At 37.4% G+C, this 26,341-nt stretch overlaps 1 protein-coding gene across 1 annotated transcript; it reads left to right on the forward strand.

Moving 5' to 3' along the window:
- CRLS1 (cardiolipin synthase 1) lies at window positions 1–23,290 on the forward strand. Its single transcript, XM_072736356.1, has 7 exons — window positions 1–486; window positions 3,117–3,254; window positions 8,096–8,225; window positions 17,680–17,765; window positions 18,864–18,932; window positions 20,482–20,573; window positions 22,312–23,290. The coding sequence occupies exons 1-7, from the start codon at window positions 181–183 to the stop codon at window positions 22,397–22,399; spliced, it is 909 nt and encodes a 302-aa protein (XP_072592457.1). The 5' UTR covers window positions 1–180; the 3' UTR covers window positions 22,400–23,290.
- The last annotated feature ends 3,051 nt before the right edge of the window (window positions 23,291–26,341 follow it).

Raw genomic sequence — 26,341 nt, forward strand, 5'->3', positions numbered from 1 at the left:
CCGTCGGTCCTTGGCGGCTGCTGGCCACCTGTATAAGCGAAGCGTGCTGGGGTTTGAAAACTGCCATGGAGGCTCCCGAGCTTCTCCGACGCTGCGGAGACTCTGCGGAGCGGGGGCTCGCCGGCGCCCCAGGCTGCTGAGCTCTCGCCGCCTGTGTCCTCGCGGCGCGGCGGCAGGGCCATGCTGGCTTCACGCGTGGCGCGCGGCTCGTGGGGGCTCCTTCGCAGCGCGGCCTGGGCGCCGGGGGCGCGGCCGGGCAAGGGGCGCGCCCGCGGGGCCGTGCTGCGCTCGGTGCCGGGCTGCCGAGGCTGCCTGGTGGAGCGCTGGTGGCTGCGCCCGGCCGCGCTCGGCCTGCGGCTGCCTGGCGTCGGCCCACGGGGCCACTGCTCCGGCGCGGGGAAGGCGGCCCCCCGGCCCGTGGCGCGAGGGGACGCCGCCGCCGAGGCCCGGGGCGGCCGATGGGGCCAGGCGAGCGCCGCCAGCTTGGTAGGTACCGGGGGGGGGGGGGGGGCGGAGGGGCATCCCCGGGTCGGGCGCGCGGGCCCCCGCGGGGGGATCGGACTCGGACGCGAATGACGCGCTCTGCCCGGCCCAAGTCGGACGTTTCCGTTCCAGAACTTGTCGGCTGTGCCCTGAGGAGAAGTCCTGGGCAGGTCATTTAGTCGGGATGAATTTCAGGGGTGCCAAAGGAGGTCGGGTTAGAAGCCCTCCTCCCTTTGCTCCCCTTTCCGTCCGCACCTTTAGCTGGACCGGCCTCTGGTTATTGCATTGGTAAAAATAGCCTTCGCTTGTCTTATTAAGTGTGTTTTTAATTCTCTGAAGCCATTCCTCAATGTTTAGGACAAGTCAGTAAGAATTTCTAGAAAAGTATACAAGCCTCTTGGCTTGTGTATTGACTGTCATTTGACCTTTGTTAACCTTATGTAAGATGAAGGATAATTGAATAAGTCATACTACTAATTCTTTAATCTCTAATTATAGAAAAAGATCACAACTCTCTTCTTGAGGCAATAGAACAAACTTTTTCTCCACTTACCTGTTGAAGTACTGCCCGAGCAGAAGACCCCAGAGCATGAATGTGGGAGAGGTTTTGATGTCATGTTAGCAGGACTCATGCAATTATTACATCTTCAATTGTTAGGTCTTCAGTGGGCCCTTGGACTGCTTTCATCAGTTGTACAGCATGGGTTGAGGTGGCCACATCCTGGCAGGGGTCTCAGCTCCACTAATAGCTAAAGCATGTCAGGGTTTGCATGCTGGATGCTTTGAGGTTGCCATATCGTGGGTGAAGACCTTCCCAGAACGGCAGTAGTTGGTCGAGTATGCCACAGGTTATCTGGTTGGGTAATCTGAGATTAGCTCTCTTAATTTTAATGTAGAAACTTTTACAAATTTAATGATTAGAAATTAATGAGGTGCTTTAAAGTATTTTATGTGGAGCTAAAAAGAACTTTCTTTCACGGTTCCGACAACATTATAGTTCTGTTGATTAGTTCACCAGATGTAACGATCTGGCTGTTTGCACCGTGTCTTTTAATTTTGCCCTATGGATGTATCTGACGTTAATTTGGGGGCTCTCTCCTGACCTTTTGCTTTGTGATTCGTGTTTCTCAGTCGTGAACTATGTGTTTTTCTTCCAAGTTGCTGTAACACTGGATCAGTGTTTGACTTACTCTGTACCATGTTATGGTAAACAAACTTCTCTTTTTCTCTGGATTCTGAGACACTCTGGCCTTTGAACTTCAATTTGGAACGCGTTCCAAGAATGTTACCATTTAATTACATAAGGTGGCCTACTTTCAGTACAGAGTCCCTGAGTAGAAGTTTGTGCTGCTTCTTGTTTAGTGATTGTTTCCTGCAGAATGTGAAGTTTTCCTGTAGCTTTCAGTGGCAGTATTCTGGCATCTGACCTCAACAGTAACCTCCAAAACTAAGCTGAATGTTTCTTGCCAGTTTTTGTTTATACACACAAATTTAGTATCTATAGAGAACTGCTTTTTCTTATGGGATGGTTCATGGAATTTTAAAAGATTTCTTTAGAAATGGAAACTGTCACTTAAAAAAAAAATCAGCGTCGAGGTTCAAGTTAATTGATTAGTGATTAAGAGTAGGGTTAGTCTTGTGAAGAGATAGTCCCATGGGTTGGCAGCCTTCACCAGTGGAGAAAAAGTCCAGGCTTTAGGGAGACATTTTCTTGTAATTATTTCTGTATCCTGTTGGGCAGGGTATCCTAGCTCCACTAGGGCGAGGTTTTTTAAAATTAAAATATCCTCATGAAACAGATTTTGTTTGGCAAGGAAGTAACGTTTTTCATAGTAGCTGCCAAAGAGCCCTTTTGTTAGTGCCAACTTCAAGCAGCTTGGTTCCAAATGAAGTTTCAAGGAATCCTAAAACCCTCAGATTTTAGGTGGGAATCTTAACATTTCATTTTCATGGCTATTGGGAACAGATTTACATTTCTCTTTATTTCCTAAGGCTCTCAATCCCTATTTCTAGCTCCATTTTCTTCCACCAGTTATCCATTTAGCCATGAGATTATGGAATTAAATTTTTTTTCCTCTTCAAATGTCCATACACTGTATATAGCATTTAGCCTTCTTTTGATAAGCCAAAATGCCTGGGGTTGATAATTTGCCTTTTTTTTTTTTCTGACATTTCCATCTAGACTGTCTACTTGAAGTATAAGATCTTGAAGTTACATTTTTAAAAGCAGAGTGTTGTAAGGTTTGAATTCTAATCATGAAGTCCTATATTAATGCCTTGACCTATATCGTAAATAATACATCTTTGTTCTTTTCTTTCTTTGGGAAACATGTACATATACTCTGTACTCTATATATGGTGTCTCCCCCCCCCATATATATATATATATATGCACACACACACACACACACACTGTATATACTGTCTATATATAGCAGATACTTTAGTCTGTGGACATATGACATATCTTCATCTTTTGTATTCTGGACAGTTTTAGAGCTATGGTCTGTAAACAGTGGATTTTAAAACTCAGAGTACTAAATTTAAAGTTTATTTAGCTTCTGACTCCTAAGTTGATGTATTTTTCTAATAAGTTACCATTTAATATAAATTTTGTTGTCTTTGTGTTTCAGTATGAAAACCCGTGGACAATCCCAAATATGTTGTCAATGACGAGAATTGGCTTGGCCCCAGTTTTGGGCTATTTGATTATTGAAGAGGATTTTAATATTGCACTAGGAGTTTTTGCTTTAGCTGGTCTAACTGATTTGGTAAGTTGTAAATGTACTCTGCCCCGCCCCGTTTTGCTTTCTTTTCAAATCCCAGGGTCTCTGGTACACTGAAATAGCAGAGACTTAGTCTGTTTTTTCCTAGAAGGAAATCCTCAAGATAAATTTAACCTAGTACTTTGTATAAAGACTTGTCTTTAGCATCTGTGTGGGACTCCAATTTTTTAAGTGATCTAAGGAAGGAGGTGAAAGTTGTTGGGAGGCATAGGAGGGGGTGCTTTTTATTTTTGGTTTTTAACTTTTTTGTAAAAGAAAATTTGCCTTTAGAAATTCTCAGGGAGCCAAGTGTTTGCTTTAGGAATAGAAATAAAGGAGAAACGTTGTGAGACTATTTTTCTACTTATTGTGATAGAAATACTCTGATCTGTAACAACACTTAGTTTTACTGGTGGAGGGGGAAACAGTGGGTCACCTGTGACCACGGAGCTTGTAGAAGTCAGAGCTCTACTCAAGTTTATGCTGGTAGGAGGCTATAGGCACACACAGGGTTTGGTTTCTGATCCCGGCTCTGCATCCCTCTGAGTGCCTAGCAGAAGATCCTGCCCTGGGTCAGGCCTTAGGCATCCTTTCTTCTACTCTCCCAGTAGATGGAAAATGTAAAAAGAACCCCTTTATACCACTTTGTCAGTTTTGAGAAAGGGAAGTATTTATTCAGGTTATATCAAATTAGAACTTGGAAAATAATTTTATAGCAGAGGACAAAATACGTGTGAAATAGGCTTTGGGGTCTAACCAGCCATCAGTATGTATGACATTACTTGTATTTATCACCCACCTTGTTGCATAAGGGATTTGAAATGGTTTTTAAAATTACATGTCCTACAAAAACCCAGTTAAGGAAACCGGTGAAAATAAGGAAGAAAAAATTAAAATCAGGGCAAAGTTAACATGTAGAAATAAATACATTATATACTCATACAAGACTGGTCTGAGATCCATGTGAGCACCCAGACAGGCAATAATGATTTGGTGCCTCTTCAAACTGATTTATGTTTTAAAAGTATTGCTTGTGATACTTATTTAGTGAGAATGAAGGTTAAGTTTCTGTAAATTACAGTTGTACAGTATCTGTAATGTCAGCTATTCCCTTTGAGGTTCACAGAAACAAAATTCCACTCTCCCATTAACATTGATGAGCAATATAGAAATAGTGAAGAATTTGCAGGGTAAACAGAGGAGGACATTTGCATTATTATATAGCATTTCCAAATATGCTTTAAAAATAGTCTCTCAAAATAGTTCCAACTTCTTTTTCCAGAGTTTAGCTTCTGTTTGTTACTATTTCTCCCCATTTTCACAGTCTTTCTTTTTTTTGGTTCCTCCTTTTATCTCTTCATGAAGCCTGAAGGGCTCCACTCAGACACACTCCAGGTCTGTCAAAGGCCATTGTATTGATAATGGATTTTTTTTTTAATGTAACAAGATCTTTTTGTTACTGGATTTGCTTTTCTTTTGTTTGTACCTTTTTTATGCTGCCACAGGAGACTGCAATATTCACCAAACTCAGGCCTCATTTACATTTTTCAAAATCTGTGTGGCAGTATATGTGAAAACCTAAGTTATTTGGCACTATATTTCACATTTACTTCATGGAGGTTTTGATGCCTCTCGATTGCCCACTGGGCAGATGGCTGGAGTCATGGAGGGTTTAAGCAGGGGAATGACCAGGCCTGATTTATATTGTAAATGGGAAAGAAGTTGTAGGAAGGCAAGAGTGGAAGCAGAGAGGCCAGTTAAGGAGTTTACAGTTACATAGGGGAGTGGCAATGATAGTAGCTTGGACTGGGGTGGGAGTTTGGGGAGAAGTAAATGAATTTGGGATATGTTTTGAAGATAGAGTTGATTTGTCAATGGATTGTTAATGTGTAGTGAGGGAATTATGTCTGATAGGCTGTTACTTTTTTGTTTTATTTTTTAACAACTGGTGCATGAAGGTAACAGTTTTGTGATGAACAATACTCTGTAGGACAGAGTTAAAAAGTACCAAGTGTTGTTGTGCCTGTCGACAGAGAGAGGTATTAGTTGGGTAGTAGTAGTTTGGAGTTGGAAGAAGTCAGGGTTAGAGATAAATGTGAGAGTTATCAGCTGTGGACGGTCAAGTCTGGGTGAAGTCAGGCTGGGTTACAGAAGAGACAGAGTCAGAGAAATGAGCAGTTAAGTGGAGCAAAAGTAAAGGAGCCAGTAAAGGACACTGAGAATAGCTGGTGAGAAAGGAAGAAAATTAGGCCATCAGGTGTCCCAGAAGTTAAGTGAAGTCATTGCTTCAATTGTGTTGAGGTCAGGTATGCTAAAAATGTAGAATTCATTGGTGATCTTGATGAGAACCCTATTGAGTAGAGACAATCAGAGTGGTTGGCAACAAACGTGAGGTATAATGACAATTATAGATTTCAAAGATACTGCTTTGAAAAAGCTTTGCTTTGTAGGGATATAGGGAAGTAGGGTCAAGGAAGGCTAGTTTTTAAAGCTATATATCCTGGAGAAATTTTTGTTGTTAATTAACTGGTTAATTAAATGATCAAATAGAAAAGAGGAGCTTGATGATGCGGGAGAGATGGGGGAGAAGAGAGGCAAATCACAGAAGGTGAGAGGGCCTACGATCATGAATCAGGAAAAGGCAGAGAATGTGTATGGATGCAGCAGGTAGGCGGTAGACTTGTGGGTGGGAACAGAGTGCTGACAATCTTGTTTCTGTTTTTCAAGGAAAGTATAGATAGGATCATAAGAGTGAGAGGCTTTGGGAATGAAGAAGGAGTAGGCTCGAAGTGAGAACAGACAGTGTGAAAAGAGAAGGTAAACAAGCAGATGTGGGATTGCCAGGCAGTGCTGAGTGCCCATGGGAGATTTATGGTCTTGAATTGGAAGTGAGACACCCACTTAAGTATTCTTGAGCACTGTTCAGTTGATTAGGTGCAGGCCTGGAGTTAAGTACATGGATAGCTGTGTGTAAGCAGGGTGGATGAAGAGTGAAGTAAGGGAGTTACAGATATTTGCAAAGGAGCAGTGATGTTGATGACCTTGGAATCTAATGTAGATAGAGGAACAGGGAGATCCAGATGGGAGTGCTAGTAAAAAAGTGGAAGGTGTTGACGTTCTTTGAGATCAAAAACTGAACTGAAACCTGGATCTACTAAGGCCCTGATGCCAACCAAGTTCTAGGTACTTTCTGTTAGACATTGTTACATGTATATTTATAAGAAAGTAGGTTCTTTCTGTTGCTATAGTAATAGCTAGTTAAGTGCTCTTGAGGATTTACTGAGTACTAAAGAAGTATTAATCCCATTATGTCCTGAAGACAATCAACCCTTTGAGGTGGGCTATACAGATGAGGAAAGGGATGCTTGGGCCAAATAATTTCCCCAAGGTCATATAGTAAATGGCTGAGCCAGGACTTGAACCAGTTATGTTCTGCTGCCAAAGAGCAAGTTCTTAACCATAGTTCTGTAGTACTACTATCTCTAACTCACTACAGTACTTACGATATGGTTCTGTAGTACTGCTATCTCTAACTCACTACAATACTTAGGATATAGAGGACTTATTTATCCTTTAAAATGCACATGTTTAATTATGTCTAAATTACTTTCTCCTTGGATCTTTCTCCTTGAAGATAGGACTAGAAAATTCAAACATTTGTTAAAGCTTGAAGTTAAATAAAATGAGTAAAAGTCAGATAGAGACTTGGGAAGCCAGAAAATAACCCCCATTATTTAATGGGAATAGGTGATAGATACTTGGTTTCAATTCATCTTGTGACCCCAGGTGATTGGCTCTTTCCATTTCTCAAGTGAAACTAGAGATCTGGATTTTTGTGGTAAGACTGTGACTATTTAAATATTGGCAACTAATTTACATTTTTAAAAGCTCTGGGTGGGTTAAACAAAAAGCTGCTGCCAGGTCCCAATTGGCCCATTGGTAACCAGGTGTGACCTCTGCTTTGAGATATAATTTATTTCCAGGAATAGTGAGTAAGCAATTTGCGTATCAAAATTTTTAAGTAGGCCAGGGACAGAAGACTGATTTTTTTGTTTTTAAGAGATTTATTTATTTTAAAGGAGCGAGAAAATGTGCACATGCCTGTGAGGGGAGAGGCAGAGGGAGAGAATCTCAAGCAGGTTCCTCACTGAGCCTGGAACTGAATGTGGAGCCTCTGAATGTGGCTTACTGTCATGACCCACGAGATGATTACCTGAGCCAAAACCAAGAGCTAGATACTTAACTGATTGAGCCACCTAGCTGCCCCCTGAGGATTGAGTTTTTTATTCACGTACAGTCAGACATGGAATTAACAGTTGGACTAAACAAAAAAGAAAAATAGTAATAGTGAAAACTTAGAGTATTGGATCATATCTTAGAAAAGTAGGTAGGAGTGAAAACCAAAGTCTTACGGTTAAAAGGTAGGCCTCGCGAGCAAAAGCAGCCATTTTGGCTGTAGTGAAATAGCCCAAGGAGGGGCTCCTAATCCATGCTCCTAATCCATGTCAGCCATGCTTTCTGTGGGTTTTTTTTTTTTTTGGGGTTCTTTAAATCTCTAAATTTGTGTTTGGGTTCAACCCACAAAGAGGCCTTATGAAAAGAAAAGAAATACCAGGAGGCCTTGAGAAAGAAAAGTACTGTAGAAAAGTGAAATTATTTATAGACTATTTGGCAATTTGAAAACTAAACATATACCAGTAAAAGAATGAGAAGATTTGGGGGTAAGAAATAGAAGAGGTTTTATTAACATTTTAAAACATAGAGTTGTTATCCTGGTATCTATTAACCTTCAAGATATCTACTTTGTACCTATTATGACATTTATTAAAAAAAACTTTTATTTTCAGTTGGATGGATTTATTGCTCGAAACTGGGCCAATCAAAAATCAGCTTTGGGAAGTGCTCTTGATCCACTTGCTGATAAAATACTTATCAGTATCTTATATGTTAGCTTGACCTATGCAGATCTTATTCCAGGTAAGAACGCCATCATGCGTACTTTTAAATAGCATAGCGAAGAATGACATTAGTCAGTTTAGGATTTCTCTTGATTGAGAGATGTTTAATTTTTGTTCCAAAAGTATATTTTTCAACTTTAAACTGTTTCCCTAATTTTAAACTATTGAACTGTTTTGCTTGTCAAGCTGTTATTTTACCTTAGAATTTGTGTCCTTGTTTTATTAGTAGAATCTGTTGTTTTCTTAGATTGTTTAAATTTAAGCAAATATTATTTCACATTACCAATTCATATTAGTTTAGAACTTTTTGAAACCATAAGTTTATATTCTTAGTGCCTGGCTTTTTGAAAGCAATTTAAAGTTTGCTTAAATCTATTACTTATTAAGTATAGTTTCATCATAAAAAATGAGAGTTCTGAAATCCTGAAAATGTTTATAAAATTCTACATCACTAGTTTTACTTAGAAATTATTACGCAATTTCAAATCATAGATACAGTTTGTACATTATCTGAATACTCTTAACAAAATTTTACGATCTTCTGCTTTGTATTTTGCATGTACTTTTCTGGTTGTTCATTTTATACTTAAGCTGTATTTCTCAGTTTTTCTCCCTTTGTTTAGATTAACCTGTTAATTTCCAAGTATTAGAAATAGAATCCGAGAATAAAGCATGTTATTATTGTCATTTGATAGGAAGAAGTGTAATGGGGTTTCAGTCTAGTCTCCTCAGTCTACAGGTTCTTTTTCTCTTTTACTTTTAGGCTTTTAAATTCCCATACTAAATTTAAAAATTGGATTAATGTTTCTTTCCTTTGAAAGTCAGAATTTTGGTGTGTATATGGTTGGGGGTGTTGAAGGGGCAGGGGTACTCTCGTTCTAATATAATTTGTGGGGGGAGAAAGGAACCTAAAGAGCATCCTATTGACATTATTCAAAATCCAAATGATCCTGTATGTGTGTGTATATACTTTCCTGCCTCCAGTTTTTTGAGTTATTTTGTATTTTGTTACATTATTATGCAAAGGTTGGTCAGACATTTCCCTTTTGAACAAAGAAACTGTATCCAGGTTTTAGTATAATAGATACTATTGCTGTGAGATTTACCTAAATAATTGGTTTAGGTTGCTTTGCAAACTGAGAATTTTCTTTTGCTATTATTCTGGAAATTTCTGTCATCTCTTTTTTGTGTTGGATCTATTTTTCTAAACTCCCATGGCTTCCTTTTGGTGGAGTACGATCTAGTTTCCTGTGCAAGGATGCAGCGTGGCAGCCAGAGTTTTAGAGTCCACAATGTCTTTATTCTAAAGACACTTAAAATGTGTTTATTCTACCTCCATACTTGATTGAGATTTGAATTGGATGTAATTTTCAATTGCAGATCATTTTTACTCAGAATTTTTGAAGACCCTGTCCTATAGACTTCCAAATTCCATTTTGCTGTTGAGATGTCTCATGCCATTCTGGTACCTTTTCCTTTATATGTGATCATGTTTTGTATTGGAAAGTTTTCAGAATTTCTTTTGTTGTTTACATTTTTCTAGTTGATATTTTAGAAAAAAATTATCTTTCCTAAAAATTTTCTAGCTATTTCTGTGGGTACCAGATTATCCCAGCACTTTTCTTTTTTAAAAAAGATTTTATTTATTTATTCAAGAGAGAAAAAGCAAGCAGCGGGAAGGGCAGAGGGAGAGGAACAAGGAGCTTCTGTGCTGAGTGTGGAGCCTGACTCAGGGCTCAGTCCCACAACCCTGAGATTACCACCTGAGTGGAAACCAAGAATTGGATGCTTTAACTGACTGAGCCACCCAAGCACCCCTATCCCAGCATTTTTTATTGAAAAATCTGTACTTTATAGACTCCCTGCAATGTCCATATATACATGGGTTCATTTCTGGGTTGTCTTAGTTGTTCCCCTATTGAGTTGTCTACTTTTGCGCTAGTACCATTGTAATTATTACTGCTTTGCTAAAAGTCTTGATATCTAGTAGAATAAATTCTTCCATATTTGATATTCTTAGCTGTTTCCATTTTGTGTATAAACTTTATTTTTTTTAAATAACATATTTTAAGTTTATTTCAGCAATCTCTGAACCTAACATGGGGCTCAAACTCAGGACCCTGAGATCAAGAGCTCCATGCTCTACCAACTGAGACTGCCAGGCGCCCGTGTGTGTCAATTTTAGAATCAGCTTTTCAAATTCCCCAAAAAAGCCTGTTGGAATTTTAATTGGGATTGTATTGAGTTTATAGTTCTAAATGAAAGAATTGATATCTTTACAGTATTGATCTTCCAGTTCACAGACATGATATATCTACTCTATTTAGTCTTTTTAAAATGTCAGAATGTAGGGCAGACCTGGTGGCACAGTGGTTTGGCGCCGCCTGCAGCCCAGGGTGTGATCCTGGAGACTCGTGATCGAGTCCCACGTCGGGCTCCCTGCATGGAGCCTGCTTCTCCCTCTGTCTGTGTCTCTGCCTCTCTATGAATAAATAATAAAATCTTTAAAAAAAAAAAAAAACCAAAAAACTATTTAAAAAATAAATAAATAAAATGTCAGAATGTTTTCTTCGGAGAGGTGAAAACCAATTTATTAGTTTTATTCTGTGTTGCTTGTTAATTTTGATGCTTTACTATTTCATTTTGTAATAACTGCCTGTTGTTGATAGGATAAAAATCCTTTCTATTTCTGATGTTGATTTTTGTGTCTAGCAAAACTTGTTAAACTCTTACTCTAATATAAATATAAATTCTCTTGGATTTTCTACATCCTCAATTATATAATATCTGTAATTACTAGTATATTTCTTCTTTTTCAATTGTTTTCTTTTCCTTTTCTATACTGCACAGCATAGTGTAGTGAATAGGAATGGTGTCTGTGTTTTGTTTCCAGTTTCAAAAGGAAAGTTATCAACATTTCACTGTTAAATGTTTCCTGTAGGGTTGTAGAGATATCCTTTTTTTAGGATACGGAAGTTCACTTCTATTTGGAGTTTGCTAGGCGTTTTAATTAGTATTAGATATTAAATTTATCAAATTCTTTTTCTTCATGTATTATGAGAGTCCTGTTTATTCATTTTGAGCTGTTAATGTGTGGTGAATTACGTTATTGATTTTTCTAATGTTAAAACAGTGTGAAATTCCTGGTATAAATCCAATTTGGTCGTGACAGATTACGAAAATATTGCTAAATTTGGTTTCTACTATTTTGTTGAAGATTTTGTTTCAATATTTACAAGATGGGCCTGGATATTTTTTCTCTGAATATCCAACAGGTATACTTTAGGTTTTATTATCAAATATATATTAACCTCATAAGAGTTAGGAAGTCTGTTTTTTTCCCCCCATTCTTGGGAAACGTTTGTGTGAAATGCAGTATTCCTTCTTTAAATGTTTGGTAGAACTTATTGAAGCACTGAGGACTGGAGTTTAGGAAAGAGTTTTCAAATAGGTGATGCCTTTTTTTTTGTTATAGGATGATTCAGATTTTCTGGTTCATCTTTTGTCTATTTGGTAAGTTACAGTGTTTTTCTAAGAACTTGTCCATTACAACTACGTTTATAAAGATTTACTATCAACTCTTTATGGTATCCACATTAACTTTCTGATATCTGCGGGATATGTAGTAGTGTTCCCCTCTTCATCCTGATTATTAGTTTGTCCCTTCTTTGTTTTTTTCCCTTGAATTGTCTTAATAGAAGTGTGTCAGTTATGAATCTTTTCAAAGAACCAACTTTTTCTGATATGCTTACTACTTTGTTAAATATTGCTCTTTTCTTCAGGTTTCTCTTGCTGTTCTTTTTCCAACTTCTTTAGATTGCATTTGTTCAGTAGAAATATAATGGGAGCCAAATATATAACTTAAAATTTTCTGGTAGCCTATTAAAAACAAAAGGGAACAGGTAAACATAGTTTTAATAACACTTAACCTTCTAGATCAAAAATATCATTTCATTGTGTAAACCATAAAAAATTAGTGAATTTTTCTTCATACTATGAACTCAAAAGCCAGTGTCTAGTTTTTACTTACAGCACCTCTCATTCAGACCAGCCACATTTCAGGTGCTTTATCTTCTCATGTGGGTAGTGGCTGTTGTATTGAACGGCCCAGCTGTAGATGAATATTTAACTCATTCCTTTAAGCTTTTCTAAAGCTGGCATTTAGGGCTGTACATTTCGTCTTAAGTATTCCTTTCACTGCATCTCATATGTTGGTAAAATATGCCGTTGCCATTATTGAGTTCAAAAGAATCTATTTTCATTGTAATTCTTTCTTTGACTTAGGGGGGTTAATAAAAGTTAATTTGTGGACTTGTCTAGGTATCTTTTTATTATCAATTTCAAGCATAATTACTTTATATCCAAAGAACATGCTCTGCTTTTAGCCCTTTGGCCCAGTATACAATCATTTTATAAACATTTTACGTGTGCTTCAAATGACGATGTATGTGGTAGTTGGGCATGATGTTATTTATATATTTATCTATTTGATCAAATTTTAAATCCTGACATTTAAATCTTTACTGACTTCTATTTGGTTTGCTTGTTCAGTTACTGAGAGAGAGAGAGTAGGTTAGTTTCTCACTAGTTCCTACCTGTGTAGTTTTCCATTATTTTTCTTTGTGTCTCATTTTTGCTTTGTGTCTTTTGAAGTCATGCTGTTAAGTGCATATGAATTAGATTTCTTTGTCTTCTTGGTAAATTGAATGCTTTATTATGAAGTGTGGCCCTCCATATCTTCAGTAATGATTATTGCCTTAAAGTCTCTTGTTGAATATTGCTAGAACTGCACTAGCTTACTTGTGGTCAGTGTTTCCCTGATAGATAAATCACTTTCAACTTCTCCGTATTTTTATATTTTATTTTATTTTTTTTATTTTTATATTTTAGATATTTCTTGTAAATAGCATAAAGATAGATGGGTTTTCTTTATCCAGTCTAAAAATATTTTCTTTCAACTAGAACATTTAATCCATTAACGTTTACTGTGATTACTAATGTTTGTGTAGCAGTCTTCCATTTTCTGTGTTTCATTTGGCTCATATGTGTATTTCTACATCTATATAGATTTTATCATTATACTTGTTTTCCTTGTGTGCCAGTTGGCAATGTTATGTACTGTTTCCACTTAGTTATTCTCAAAATTATATCATTCATCCTTATCAAAGTTCAGTGTTAATGAATCTGCACCATGGGCCCCTGCTTTACCTCCAATTATTCCTTTCTCAACTTAGGTTTATTGTTACCGTACTTTACTTTTATATACTTCTTAAACTCACATGATACTGTTTTTCCAATGTTCATTTAGATGTATCTTCATATTTACTTTTTTCTGGCTTACATTGTTTGGTGTATCTCAGACCTTCCATCTAGGATCATTTACCTTTTGTCTAAAGTCTATCTCTAGAAATCTCTTTAATATTGGTCAGCTGGTGGTAGGTACATTCCTGTCTTTTGTGTCTCTGAAAATATTTACCTTTATTCTTTTGTGTATATGAGAACATTTTATTCTTTTGTATGTGTGAGAATATTTAAGTTCCAGTCTCCTAGCAGATTTCAGTTAATACAATACAGTGAAATCAACTCTATTTTTTTTTTTTAAATCAACTCTAGTCACCATATTATACATTAGATCCTCGGACTTTATTCATCTTAAAAGTGAAAGTTTTCACCCTTTTATCAACCTCTCCCTATTTATCTGGCAACCACTTTTTTACTTGCCACTCTGGCAACCACTTTTTTACTTGCCATTTTTATTTCAGATTTTATTTTATTTTTTATATTCCACATATAGGTGATACTGGGCAGTATTTCTCTTTCTTTGATTTTCCCTTTGTTCTTAAAGGATATTTTTATTGAGTGTAGAAGTCTGGGTTAGTAGTCATTTCAGCATATTTAATATACTGTTCAATTTTCCTTTCTGTTGTTGGTATATAAGAAGCCAACTGCTAATCCATTTCTTTTTTGAAGGTAAGTTTTTTTTTTACTCTGGCTGCTTTTAAGATTTTCTCTTGGTCTTTGGGGTTTTCCACAGTTGCATAGTGATATATCTTGGTATGAGTTTCTTTTTTATTTATCTTGCATGGGATTTGTTGGACTTTTAATGATATTGTTAATCAGTTTGAATTAAAGTAGCTCTTACTAATAAACTTAGAACTGGGAAATTTGAGTTCTCTTCCCATTCTCTTTGTGACTTTTTCTTTTCATTCCTTCACTGTCATTTTAGAAGGGTTTTAGGGGAAGAGATGGTATATATGCTGTCTTGCATCTTATTTTTATACTGCCTGCATTTTTGTAAAAGTTCCATCCACCTTGATTTGGATAGCTTTGTTGTCTTCAAGAGTAAGAAATGTGCTTTCTTCCTCAGCTAGGATAATAAACAAGTCTGCTTTTCTTTTTGCTCTTTCTATGGGAGGAGAGATAAAGATGAAAATAACTTATTTCATTTGTTATAACAGTCTGGATGTGAGCTAAGTTAATTTTTACTTATGTGCATTTGTTCTGCTATATTTACTAAATTAGAGTTCCTTTCTATGTCTTGTATTATTTCTGGTTTACTGTATAGCAAATTCTTATTGCTGATTTGAATTGATTTCTGGAATAATTGTTATTTTCAATGTAATGTATGATATTGATAATGACCACTTGTAATATATAAAAGTAACTTTGTCTTATTAATTTCCCTTGAATGCTAATAAAATTTGCCTGTAATGTACTCCTTTGTTGCAGACATTACCTATTTCAGATAGGATTAGCAAGTAGGGAGGAAAACCTTGGAGCAATCCTTGACACATTTTACACCCTTCTACCCTCACTAACACACTGACATACTCTGATAGGCAAAAATGAAAACTGTTTTAGCTCTGGAAATAAAGGGAAGGGAAGGCTGGAGAGAAAGGAGGAACAGTTAGAAGATGCAAAAGCCAGGGAACTGGATAAAATTGTCCAAAGGACCAAAGTAAGAACCTGCATATAATACTGTCAGTTGGCAGAGGCCTTAGAGAGCACCTGGTGAGGCAGGGTCCTAGCCTGGCTCTGCATGCGAATCCTCCAGGTAGCTTCTTTCATCTGTGCTTCTGTGATGCTCTTCCAGAGTGATTGTGTTGTGGGCAGTCAGTTTGGAGAACACTTCATTTCTGTTAACAGTCCTTTCCTCCCCCAGACTGTTACAGATGGTAAGCTGAGTCCAGAGATGCTAATCGCAATTCACACTGCTGGATTGAAGCCTCATACACTGACCAGAGCATAGGCTATGAATTCCTTAGACCTAGGTTCTATTCCTAGGTTTCTGGCTATATGTACTACTTACTCTACTGTACTGCTGTACTGCTTGCTAGTACTAGTATTGGCTGTACTACTCACTAACTGGTGACCTTGGCCAGATTATATAATCTGCCTAAGGCTGGTTTTCCTTATCTGTAAAATGGGGGTAATGATGGTCCCTGTTTTGTGGAGTTGATATATAGATTAAATCATATGTATGAAATGCTTAAAACAGTGCCAGATAATAAATGGCAATTTGGGTTGTTGCTAGTTAGAACAAGAACCCAAATCTTTGTAGTGTATTGAATTGCCTCATCTCTTTTGCAGAAACTTCTTATTTAGGATTAAATCCTAGCCTCTTTTCCCCTGTGACTAAATACACTAACAGGTGTTTTTTGTCTTCTAGAGTTATGTTTAGCAGGCTTACTCTATGTAATTTGCATGAGTTTGCTGCATCTTAAAATCTGATGGTTAGAATTTGCTAGCTAATGATTGCTGTAGAAAAGTCTGTTTTACAGACACAAAAATGCTTCTAAAAATCATAGCTGACTTGTTTTGTTACTTGGCTCAGACAGCTGTGTCTTTTGTGTGCTCCAAATGCCATGACTTGAGTGGTAGATAAGTATTTTCTCTTTCAGATAGTCATGTCATTAAGGATTGGCCAATGATCTATACTTACATCATAGCCATAACCAGTAGAGATTTAAATTATAATCTGTAATTAGAGTCTACTCAAGTTGCAGAATGAATAAAATGTCAGAACTGGAGAGGATCATAAATATCTCAAAAGTAATTCATAAAAGAGCTGTTTGGAAGTATTATGGAAGGGATACACATGACCCTCTTAATTTGAAGCAATTTGAGTGTCAGGACTTTTTTCTTTTTTAAGAAATATTTTTTCTAATAAAAGTAATGTATGTTCATAGTTAAGACTTCCTACAGTGTAGAAAATGTGAAATGAAACAGAACCTCTGCCGTCCCATTATTATTCAGCAAGGGAGCAGGGGTTCTTTGGGTATCAATCTGAAATATTTGGGCAGCCCAGGTGGCCTAGCAGTTTAGTGCCACCTTCAGCCCAGGGTTGTGATCCTGGAGACCCAGGATCGAGTCCGGCGTCAGGCTCCCTGCTTCTCCCTCTGCCTGTGTCTCTGCGCCTCTCTCTCTCTCTCTCTCTCTCATGAGTAAATAAATAAAATCTTTAAAAAAAAAAAATAAATCTTTAAAAAAATAAATAAAATATTTTGCTTGCTCTGGCTTTGGGGCCATGCTATAGAATCTTTTAGGGGAGGTAAGGAGGAGCTGAGGGAAAAGGGAGAGAGAATCTTCAGGGTCTGGATCTCATGACTCTGAGATCATGACCTGAGCCTAAATCAAGAGTTGGATGCTTAACCAACTGAGCCACTCAGGCACCCCCAAGCTATAGAATCTTAAGAATAATGAGAAAACTATCAACTGATTGAATTCTTTTTAAATTAAAATTCGTTGAATGGGGTAGGAGAAAAAAATAGCAATTTCCTGGATAGGAACTGGCCAGACAATAATGAAAATGTCCAGCTTCTTCACAAGTGTTACATATAGCAAATTTTACTACTTCTAAAATAGTCTGGAAGATAGAAGCCATTAGAGCTCCTGAGTCAGCATGATTAGAGTCTTCCATTATCTTTTCTGATCTCTACCGTTTCATTCATTCCATGTGAGCATGGTGATCATTTTTCCAAATGCACAAAGCTGAGGAGTAACAAAGGAGAAAATAGTGGCTGAATTGAGCTGACAATAATATTAATAACTACAGCTTAAAAACATGGGTAAGAAAAAACAAACAAACATGGGTAAGAAGGAAAGCAGGCAAGAGGATAGACATTCTGAAAGGCAGACATAGACTTTAAAAGCCATAATCTAGGGGGCATGGGGTAACTGGGTGACGGGCACTTGATGGGATGAGCACTGGGTGTTATACTATAGGTTGGCAAATTGAATTTAAATTAAAAAAAAAAAAAGCCATAGTCTTTCACTTAGAGGGTAGGTTAAAGATGAATACAAAAATCAGTGGTTCACTCTAAGGACCCTAAAACATCAGTAAGTATTTTGTTAAAACATTTTTACTTATGTGAAACACCAGTTCATGATAAGGCTGAATGTGGCTTTATTGTATATGTAATACCAGTAATTTTCTAAATCCCAATCAAAATTATTTTACATTTGATTTTCAGTTCCACTTACTTATATGATAATTTCAAGAGATGTAATGTTGATTGCTGCTGTTTTTTACGTCAGATATCGAACTCTTCCAACACCGGTGAGTCTGTTTAAAAAAAAAAAAATTCTTTGGATGCCTGGGTGGCTCAGCAGTTAAGCATCTGCCTTCGGCCCAGGGTGTGATCCTGGAGTCCTGGGATCAAGTCCCATATAGGGCTTCTTGCATGGAGCCTGCTTCTCCCTCTGCCTGTGTCTCTGCCTCTCTTTCTATGTCTCTCATGAATAAATAAAATATTTTTAAAAATTAATTAAAAAAATAAAATTATTTTATTATTACTTATAACTTAATGTTAAAAGAAAAACCCAAAAAAAAAAAAAAAGAAAAGAAAAACCCACTCTGTTGTATCTTGAGTTTAACTTTATGAGACTAATTTATGGCCATTATTTTTTATCCTTTTTCCAAGAATTTTTAAAAACCATACATAACTCTCATCTTGCTATTTAAATCACCCACAATGGTAGTTGCTCAGTGAACACATAAATGATCAGTTTTGAAAAGGCATGTTTATGAGTCAAAACCTTTTTAATTGACAGCACATAAAACCCAGACCAACTTGCCCTGTCCATAGTAGCAAACTGTTAGGAGTGGTTATGTAACCAAGCCTCTTTTGCTGTCTGGTTTAGCTTCTACTGTGGACTGTCTGGAACTAGTTTTTAAAATCAAAGTTGTATGAGCACATAATGGTTTGTTTGCATATTAGTTCATTTCTCTACAGATACTTGAGCACTTAGGGATAGCATAATAACCTCATCTTTAGTTTATTAGTCCAGTGAAAATAGCAGGATTTGATTCATTTCATTTTTTCGTCTATGAAAGAAAATAACAAGGGAGATTTATTGAGTTTATTTAGAAAATGGATGTGGTCACTCACTTCAGGATAGTTACTGTGTTAGATTTTTCTAGGGATTGAGTAATCTATAAATTAAAAAAATCTGTTTTCAGTAACCTGTGTATGATTTGAAAAGAATATAGACACTGTTCATTTAGGGTATTAAAAGAAGGTGCAGATAAAGGGCTTGTCTAGCATAGAGCCAGGCATACAGTGAACACTCAGTCACTATTACATATAATAACAAAATGTTTGTTTTAAACTTGAATAATAAATTGAATAAACTTTATCTTTTTGTCCTCTGCCAGCGAACACTTTCTAAGTATTTCAATCCTTGCTATGCCACTGCTAGGTTAAAACCAACCTTCATCAGCAAGGTAAGAGACACACACATGCTTTTAAGTTACTGCCTTGTAAATGTTTATTATAATGAATATAAACCTTAATCTGGAGCAGCTGAAAATGAGACCTATTTCATGCACTAAGACTGTAGGAGAGAGTGAGGTCATTAACCCAGTTCTTTTGTCCTTTGAGCTTTTGGGGTCTTTAAGCTATGCATTATGTTTTGCCTTTGATGGTCTGAATAGTTAAGTCTCTGCATGAGGTCTTAGGGTCACCGTTTAGGGAAGGGGAGGAAGTGGAATTATAATCTCATCTTGATTGAGATACAAAGAAATTATGGAGGCTCCTTTGTAGTTTCATTACCCTCCTTTCTGTGGTGTAAACACCATAAAATCAGGCTCTTCATTTTCACAATCAATTATTACATGGAAAGGATAGGAAAAAGTTTTACTTACTAATAAGCAGCTGCTACTCTTAGTTTTCCATCGAGTCTTCCTGAGCCCTTTTCAGGACAGCACCTGTGCCACTCTTTGCATACAGGGAACACACAGTTAATGCCTTAAGGCATGTTTATTTTTCTAGTAGCCTTGGTAAGTTCATTCTAATCATCCTTTTGTCCTGTCCTTTGTGACAGAAGTTTAACAGGTTAGGGACCCAGATCATCTTTGAGACAGAAGGGTTATTAATTAGTATTATACCTAAAACTTCCTGGGGTCAACTTTTACCTACATTTATGGGTTTCTTTGTTTTTTTGAGGTTCAAGTGACTTATATTTGTATCAAGTACAGCAGTTTGAGTGTAGCACTGCTTAGAAAATGACTCAAAAAGGGCAAGAAGTTCTCCAGTTTTATTATTTAATTTTTTAAGATGAAGTGGAATCCTTGTCTTTAGTTGCAGAATGGACGATAGAGATGCTTCTGTGCACATTTCCCACTGCTTCATACTTATCACACTCTTCCCCAGCACACTTCTCAGGATGAGTAGGCAGTCTCCAATGCATTTTTGGTTCTGTTTTCTTCCTTTTCTCCTCTGTGGCTTGTAGGGTATGGAAACATGCTCATTTCCTCCATAGCCTCTCTCATAGAGATAGATGCATTTCAGATTACTGGATACCCTAGTGTTTGACCTTTAGGCAAGTGAAGGAGCACTAGACGAAGCGCTGGGTATCTAGGTTCTGGGTTAGGTCCTATAGCCTGCTATAAAACTACAAGCAAGTCACTTAACTCATTACATTTTCATCTGTGAAGCAGTAACTTTATTATTGCAATGTTCACAGGGCTATTTTAACAGAAAACTGAAAAAGGCAAGGAACTTTGCAACATTATTGAATTGCTATGGAAATTCAAGGTAGTAGTTTTTTCTGACAGATGCCCCTATCCTCACTGTAAAGGGCACCTGTGTAGACAGATGAGTCGGTTAGTGAAGTTCACATTTTGGTGTGAATGCCAGCGTCTTTAGCAAGGATAGTACAACACCAAGCACGCTGAGGGTATGTCATGTTACAGCATTGTGGGCTGTGCCCTTGTCTCTTGAGCTTGCAACAGAATCTCCTTGGTACCGCTCATTTATGACTTTTTTTTTTAGGTAAACACAGCAGTCCAGTTAATCTTGGTAGCAGCTTCTTTGGCAGCTCCAGTTTTCAATTACGCTGACAGCATTTATCTTCAGATACTCTGGTAAGCTAAATGTAGAATTACTCTCTGAGAATGTCAACAAAATGTCTTATTGTGACAATTTTAGAATTAACTTGGTTCTTACCGTGTTTATTGAGCACTAACTGGGTAAAGCTGGGGGGTATATTTTATGACTGATACTCTTCTGAAGTTTACTATCAAGCATGGGATATAGAAATTACAGAAGCTTTCATGCAAATTAAAAGTGATGAGAGGTATGGATAAAGTATTGGGGTTTGGGGGGAGGGAGGATACTTGTTTCCAGGTAGGGAGAAAAGGGAAATCTTCAGGAAGAAGTGCCATTTGGGGTATATATACAGGGAGAAACTGGGGTAGGCCACTGACGTGAAGATCGGCCCTGAGTAAAGTCCGGTGTAGGAGAGTAGGTTAGGGGAAAGTGCATCCAGCATAGTGGCAGAGGGGCATGGTGGGAGGGAAACTTGGAGAAAGTAGTTTTATTTTTATTTTATTATCCTTAGTTACAGCTTTGAAATGTATCACCTTGAAATCGTGTCAAATTTAAACTTTTGGAGTCCAGATGTGCCCCGTTGAAACCAAAGCACTATGTTTTAGTATACTTTAACTAAAACCTTGCTTGATGCAGTCTGGGCCAGAAAATGGTTAGTTAACCAAAGTCAGTTAAGCTAAAGAAGCTTTAAAGATGATACACATGCTAAACATTTTATTTTCTAAAATACATGTCTACATTTTTTCTGATTCATCCTACATTTTTTGATAGAGGATTAATGCCTTTTCTTTAAGTATTGGTCTGTGGGAGTGTTCTCATTCTTGACTAAACTATATCCATAGTACAACCTCTCTGATGTTTGTTTTCTGCTTCTTAAAAGTGATATAAGAACTTAAGACATTTGTAAAGCAATCTAAGCCTAGAAACTTTCTATATTTTTACCATTTTTCCAACCTTTCAACTATCTTTGCTTATGTTGACAGTAGTTTTTAGCATTTTACCTTGTTATAAAGTATTTGCAAAATATCTCACTTAGTTCTCAGAAATAGCAACTCTCCCTACATGTATGTTTCATTGGTTCAGGTGGATTTAGATGATCAAACTGGCACAAACAGCTTTGGTAACAAACGAAAATAGTCTCCGGGACATCCCACTCAGCTGGTGGAAGCAGACATGGGTGCACTATAGAAAGTAAGCCCCTAGGCCACGAGTACTCAGCAAGCGATGAACATCACCCATGGAACTTCTCAGGGAATCTGGTTAATTGGCAGTTCACTTAAGGGAAAATCATTAAAACAAACAAAGAACTGGATTTTATTTAAGATGACTCAGATATTCGAATTTTGCAGGAAATAAAAGCCCAATACCCTTAGCAGCATAGGGCAGTGGAAAAAGCACATGGGCTCTAGAATTGGAACCATGCCAGGCTCAGACAAGATTCTGTGGCCCGTAGCAAAGTTCTCTGGGGCTCCATATGCTGCTCGGTAAGAGAAGGTTGTTGGGAAAATAAGATGATGGCATAAGACACCTAGAATAACGGCTGGGTAAAAATGACAATTGCTAGGATTGCCTTTTTCAGGCTCATTAACTAGATTCTGTTTGACATTACTAATTCACATGAAATCTTAAAAGCAGTAGCTTTAGCTTCCTATAGCTAAAAGAATTACGCCCGTAGTGTGTTGCTTATAGTTCTTACTAAATGTATTTTTTGTGATTCTCATGGTTACTGTGTTTTTGACCCGACAACTAAATTTTTGTTCTCTTCCATAAAAGGTGTTTTACAGCTTTCACCACAGCTGCATCAGCTTACAGTTACTATCATTATGGTCGAAAAACTGTTCAGGTGATAAAAGGGAGATGAAAGCCATCTATCATCATTAGCAAGGAAGCAATATACATCATTGGTGGCAGGGCAAGTGGAAATCTACAGGAGTTTCCGTATTTCGGTGTTCAGCTTGAAAAAGGACTTGTCAGAACAAACCATGTCATCAAAATTTAAGTAATGTGCGTTGAAAATAAGCTTGATCATGGGCATATGCAGAATTTCCAATGTATTTTTAAATACAAATAAAACTATAATTTAGAGTTTTTTATCTTAGGTTTCTTGATTAATTTATAAGGTACCAATTATTCCAATTATCATCAGTCACTTTTTAATACATTTTTTAAAAACATAGTCTAGAGCATGGAAACTGGAGTTGCCACTTTTGTTTAACAGAGTTTAGATTGCTTACAAAGCACTAGGGAATTTCTTGGGTTTACGTATCTATCTTACACAACTTGGCTACATAATCTTATGTTTGATATTTAGACTGTGTACACATTAATAGTTCATTTGGTTAATATTTGATCAGTTAGGATAATGACAAGGTAGCTTAGCTATGGATGAAGTAAACTTGTAAAGAGATTGAAAATGCAGTAAGTTTTGAAAATAATAATTAAGATCACAACAGAAGGTATTGAAGTTCATGTTCAGTAGTCTTCCAAACTCTCAGGTGCCTAATAGTTTATGTACTAGGATAGCAAGCAACCAAGGTGGTAGAAGTACAAAACCATGTCCATTAGCCTACACCATCCAGGGAGCAGTGAATTATATTATATCTTCCACTGTTTCTAACATAGCAATGTTTGTATGATATTGGAGCCTGTACTCCCATGTAAATAATATGAAACTGTATATTTTTCAAAGGTTTTTAAATTTTTGGGGTATCTTTTGTTAAGATATTAAAGGAATAAAAGAGCTGGAAAAGTACCTTCGGTGATGGTGTTCTGTATAGCATGCTGTGGTGCTTGCTGTTGTGTTAAGTTTTCTGATTCTTACAGTCCATTCAGATACATCACTTGCAATTACATTGTAAACATAATTTGTTTGGGACCATCTGACAAAGTCCTGACTGACTACACTTCAATATTTGAAAGAGTGGGAGATGCAGAGAGAGGGAAGAGGAAAGACAATGGCTGTTGCTGGTTGCTTCCTCTTAGCAATGGAGGCCAGCTGCTGCCAACTGTTGGTATACAAGTGAAAAGAGGATGTAGTAAGACATAAGTGTAATATGGAGTGATGCAATGAGATTATCCAGACACAGCTTGTTGAGCTGTGTTAAATTAAGATGGGAGTTATAAAAAGCAAAACGCATGCTTCTTGGCAATGGCATCCTTGGATCAGTATGCTCCTTTGTTGCATTCGGTCTTGACTTCCTTGTTCCCAGGCTGGCAGCTGAGTTGCCCTTGGCTTGAAACATACTGAAGCTTGCAGCCAGGGACACTGTCACTGAATCAGACGGAGGGTGGTGTGAGGGAAGAAACGGATGGCCTCTAGCAGCTGGCCAGTCTCCCTTTCTGGAACCTCCTGTGTAGTGTCATAACTTGGGAGGGAGTGAGGCTGGAGATGGAGTTCCCACCCAAGAGACACATTGAACATGTCTTGGCACTAGCAAAGTGGGAGCACAAAAATGTTTTAAAATGAGAGAACTCGAGATAGAGTGATTATGGGAAAAATTAGGATTTTGCACTTCATATGTTTATTTCATGGTTTAGTGTTGATGCTGTTTGGAGTTACTTATGTGTTGGACCCAGAGTCTCTTTAATATGAAGGTCTTCATCTGGCTCTGGTTAATAAACCTCAAATGGGACAAGTTTCTTGAGGGTTTTGGATATTGGACAGTTGTAAAACATGAATTGTGCTAGTTTGCAAAACACTGGAATTCTATTAGGCATGTTTGAGTGTATATTCATGCATACAGAGTCCAGCACAACAAATTTCATTTTGGTGTCTCCTTTATAAAATAGGATTCAGTCCTGATAGCTAAAAAAGGCATTGAAAGGATTACATGTCTGGAGTCTATGCTAGTCACATTTTTGGCTTTTGCTTTCCAATTTTTAATCAGGAGCTGGTAGGTATCTTAAAAGATTGCTTAATCCAGTTCTCATGGGTTACATATGTGATGAAACTTGGAATCACCTTAGAATCACCTTAGAATCACCTTAGAATTTTAGAAGGCCTTTTCAAAACTTCAAATACCTATTCAGGTCAAACCTGGATATACTGACTTTCTGCAGCATGTTTTTTTGTGCTACAGCACATTTTGGAAGCAAGATATGTGAGAATCAAACTTGATTTTTTTTTTTTTAAACAAATAAATGCTGGTTGGGTTGAATTGTGTCTCCCCAAAAGATATGTTCAGGTTCTAAGCCCTGGTACCTGTGAATGTGACCTTATTAGAAATGGAATCTTTTCAGAAGTAACCCTGGATGATAAAGTCCTATTGGATTTGGGTAGGCCTTAATCCAATGCCTAGTGTGTCCTTATAAGATGAGGGAAGTTTGACTTTGGGTATATACTGGAAGAAAATGAAATCATCTTGAAGAGGAGATCTGCACCCTTATGTTCACTACAGCATTATTTATAATAGCAAAGACATGGAAATAACCCAAGTGTCAGTGGATGAGTGGATAAAACGTGTGTGTGTGTTTATAAAATTTATTGGCTGAATGTTACTCAACCTTAAAATGGAAATCCTGCCATGTGTAATGATAGGGATGGAACTTGAGGGCATTATATCAAGTGAGATAAGGCAGAAAAGGACAAATTCTGTTTGATTCCACTTATATATAGAATCTAAAAAACAAACCAAACCCAACTCCTAGAAACAGCAGTAGATTGGTGGTTCATACTGGTGGAAGACAATGGATGAATGTGATCAAAGGGTATAAACTTTCAGTTACAAGATGAGAAGGTTCGGGAGATTTAATGATCCTCAGAAGACAGCATGATGATTATAGTTAATAATGTATACTTGAAAGTTGCTTATAAAGTGGATCTTAAAAGTTCTTAGCACACATCAAAATAACCATGTGAGTTGAAGGATGTGTTGACTAAGTATTTTGTAATCATTTCCCAATATATAGGGGTATCAAGTCCTTACACTATATACCATAAATGTACGCAGTTATATGTCAATTATATCTCTGTAAAGATGGAGGGCGAAATAATTTTTAAAGAGGGAAATTTGGACACAGAATGCCATAAGACAATGATAGCATAGAATGGATTTATCTGCAACCCAGGGAACACCAAGGATTGCCAGCAACCAGGACTGATACGGAATAATTCTCAAGATTCTCCAGAAGAAACCAGTCCTATGGATACCCTCGGTTGTGGTTTTCTTGCCTGAATTGTAAAAATAGATTTCTGTTGTTTTAAGCCACCCAGTTTGTGATCATTGTTAAAATAGTGACAGAAACGTAAAATAAATACTAATGTAGAAAATTAAAAATCTGGAGCCACATAATTTTTATAAAATCACTTTTTTAAAGTTGGCATACAAGTGAAAAGAGGATGTAGTAAGACATAATCCATAGTCATACAAATCATGAAGGCACCGTTTGATGCAAATGAGAGCAAAATGCTTTGGCCTCTAGCTAGAGCCTTGAGGTTCTTTTTTGTTCATTTCTTCTCTTAAAAAAAAAAAAAAGATCCTGAAAGTCACCTTATTATGCTTTGTTAAGAAAAGGAGTTCATAGTTTCTTTGACCACTTAGACTGTGGAGAAGTACAGTAAACTGACTTTAGAAAGGACAGCTTATCCTTGCGTTTCTCAGATGCTCCCAGAAGACTGCAGTTTCGGTAACAAAGCTAGAAGCGCATTTTTTCGGCAATAACCCGGATGGCGTCGGGAACCATAAGCAGTAGTTCTCCCTTCTCCCCAGTCCACCGGAGTGGATCCCTTGAGTAACCTCTGCCTTAGCTGAAGCTTGGCCAGGGCCGTACCTCCCTGCAGTGACTTGAGAATGTCACCTCGATG

Source organism: Vulpes vulpes, chromosome 14, assembly GCF_048418805.1.
Source record: "Vulpes vulpes isolate BD-2025 chromosome 14, VulVul3, whole genome shotgun sequence".
Lineage (NCBI taxonomy): Eukaryota > Metazoa > Chordata > Mammalia > Carnivora > Canidae > Vulpes > Vulpes vulpes.

What these genes read in the sequence shown, in the direction of transcription:
- CRLS1 (XM_072736356.1), top strand. Translation starts at nt 181, where the DNA reads ATGCTGGCTTCACGCGTGGCGCGCGGCTCGTGGGGGCTCCTTCGCAGC. An exon ending in AGGCGAGCGCCGCCAGCTTG is followed by an intron (nt 487 to 3,116) that starts GTAGGTACCGGG and finishes TTTGTGTTTCAG; the next exon opens with TATGAAAACCCGTGGACAAT. An exon ending in CTATGCAGATCTTATTCCAG is followed by an intron (nt 8,226 to 17,679) that starts GTAAGAACGCCA and finishes TTTGATTTTCAG; the next exon opens with TTCCACTTACTTATATGATA.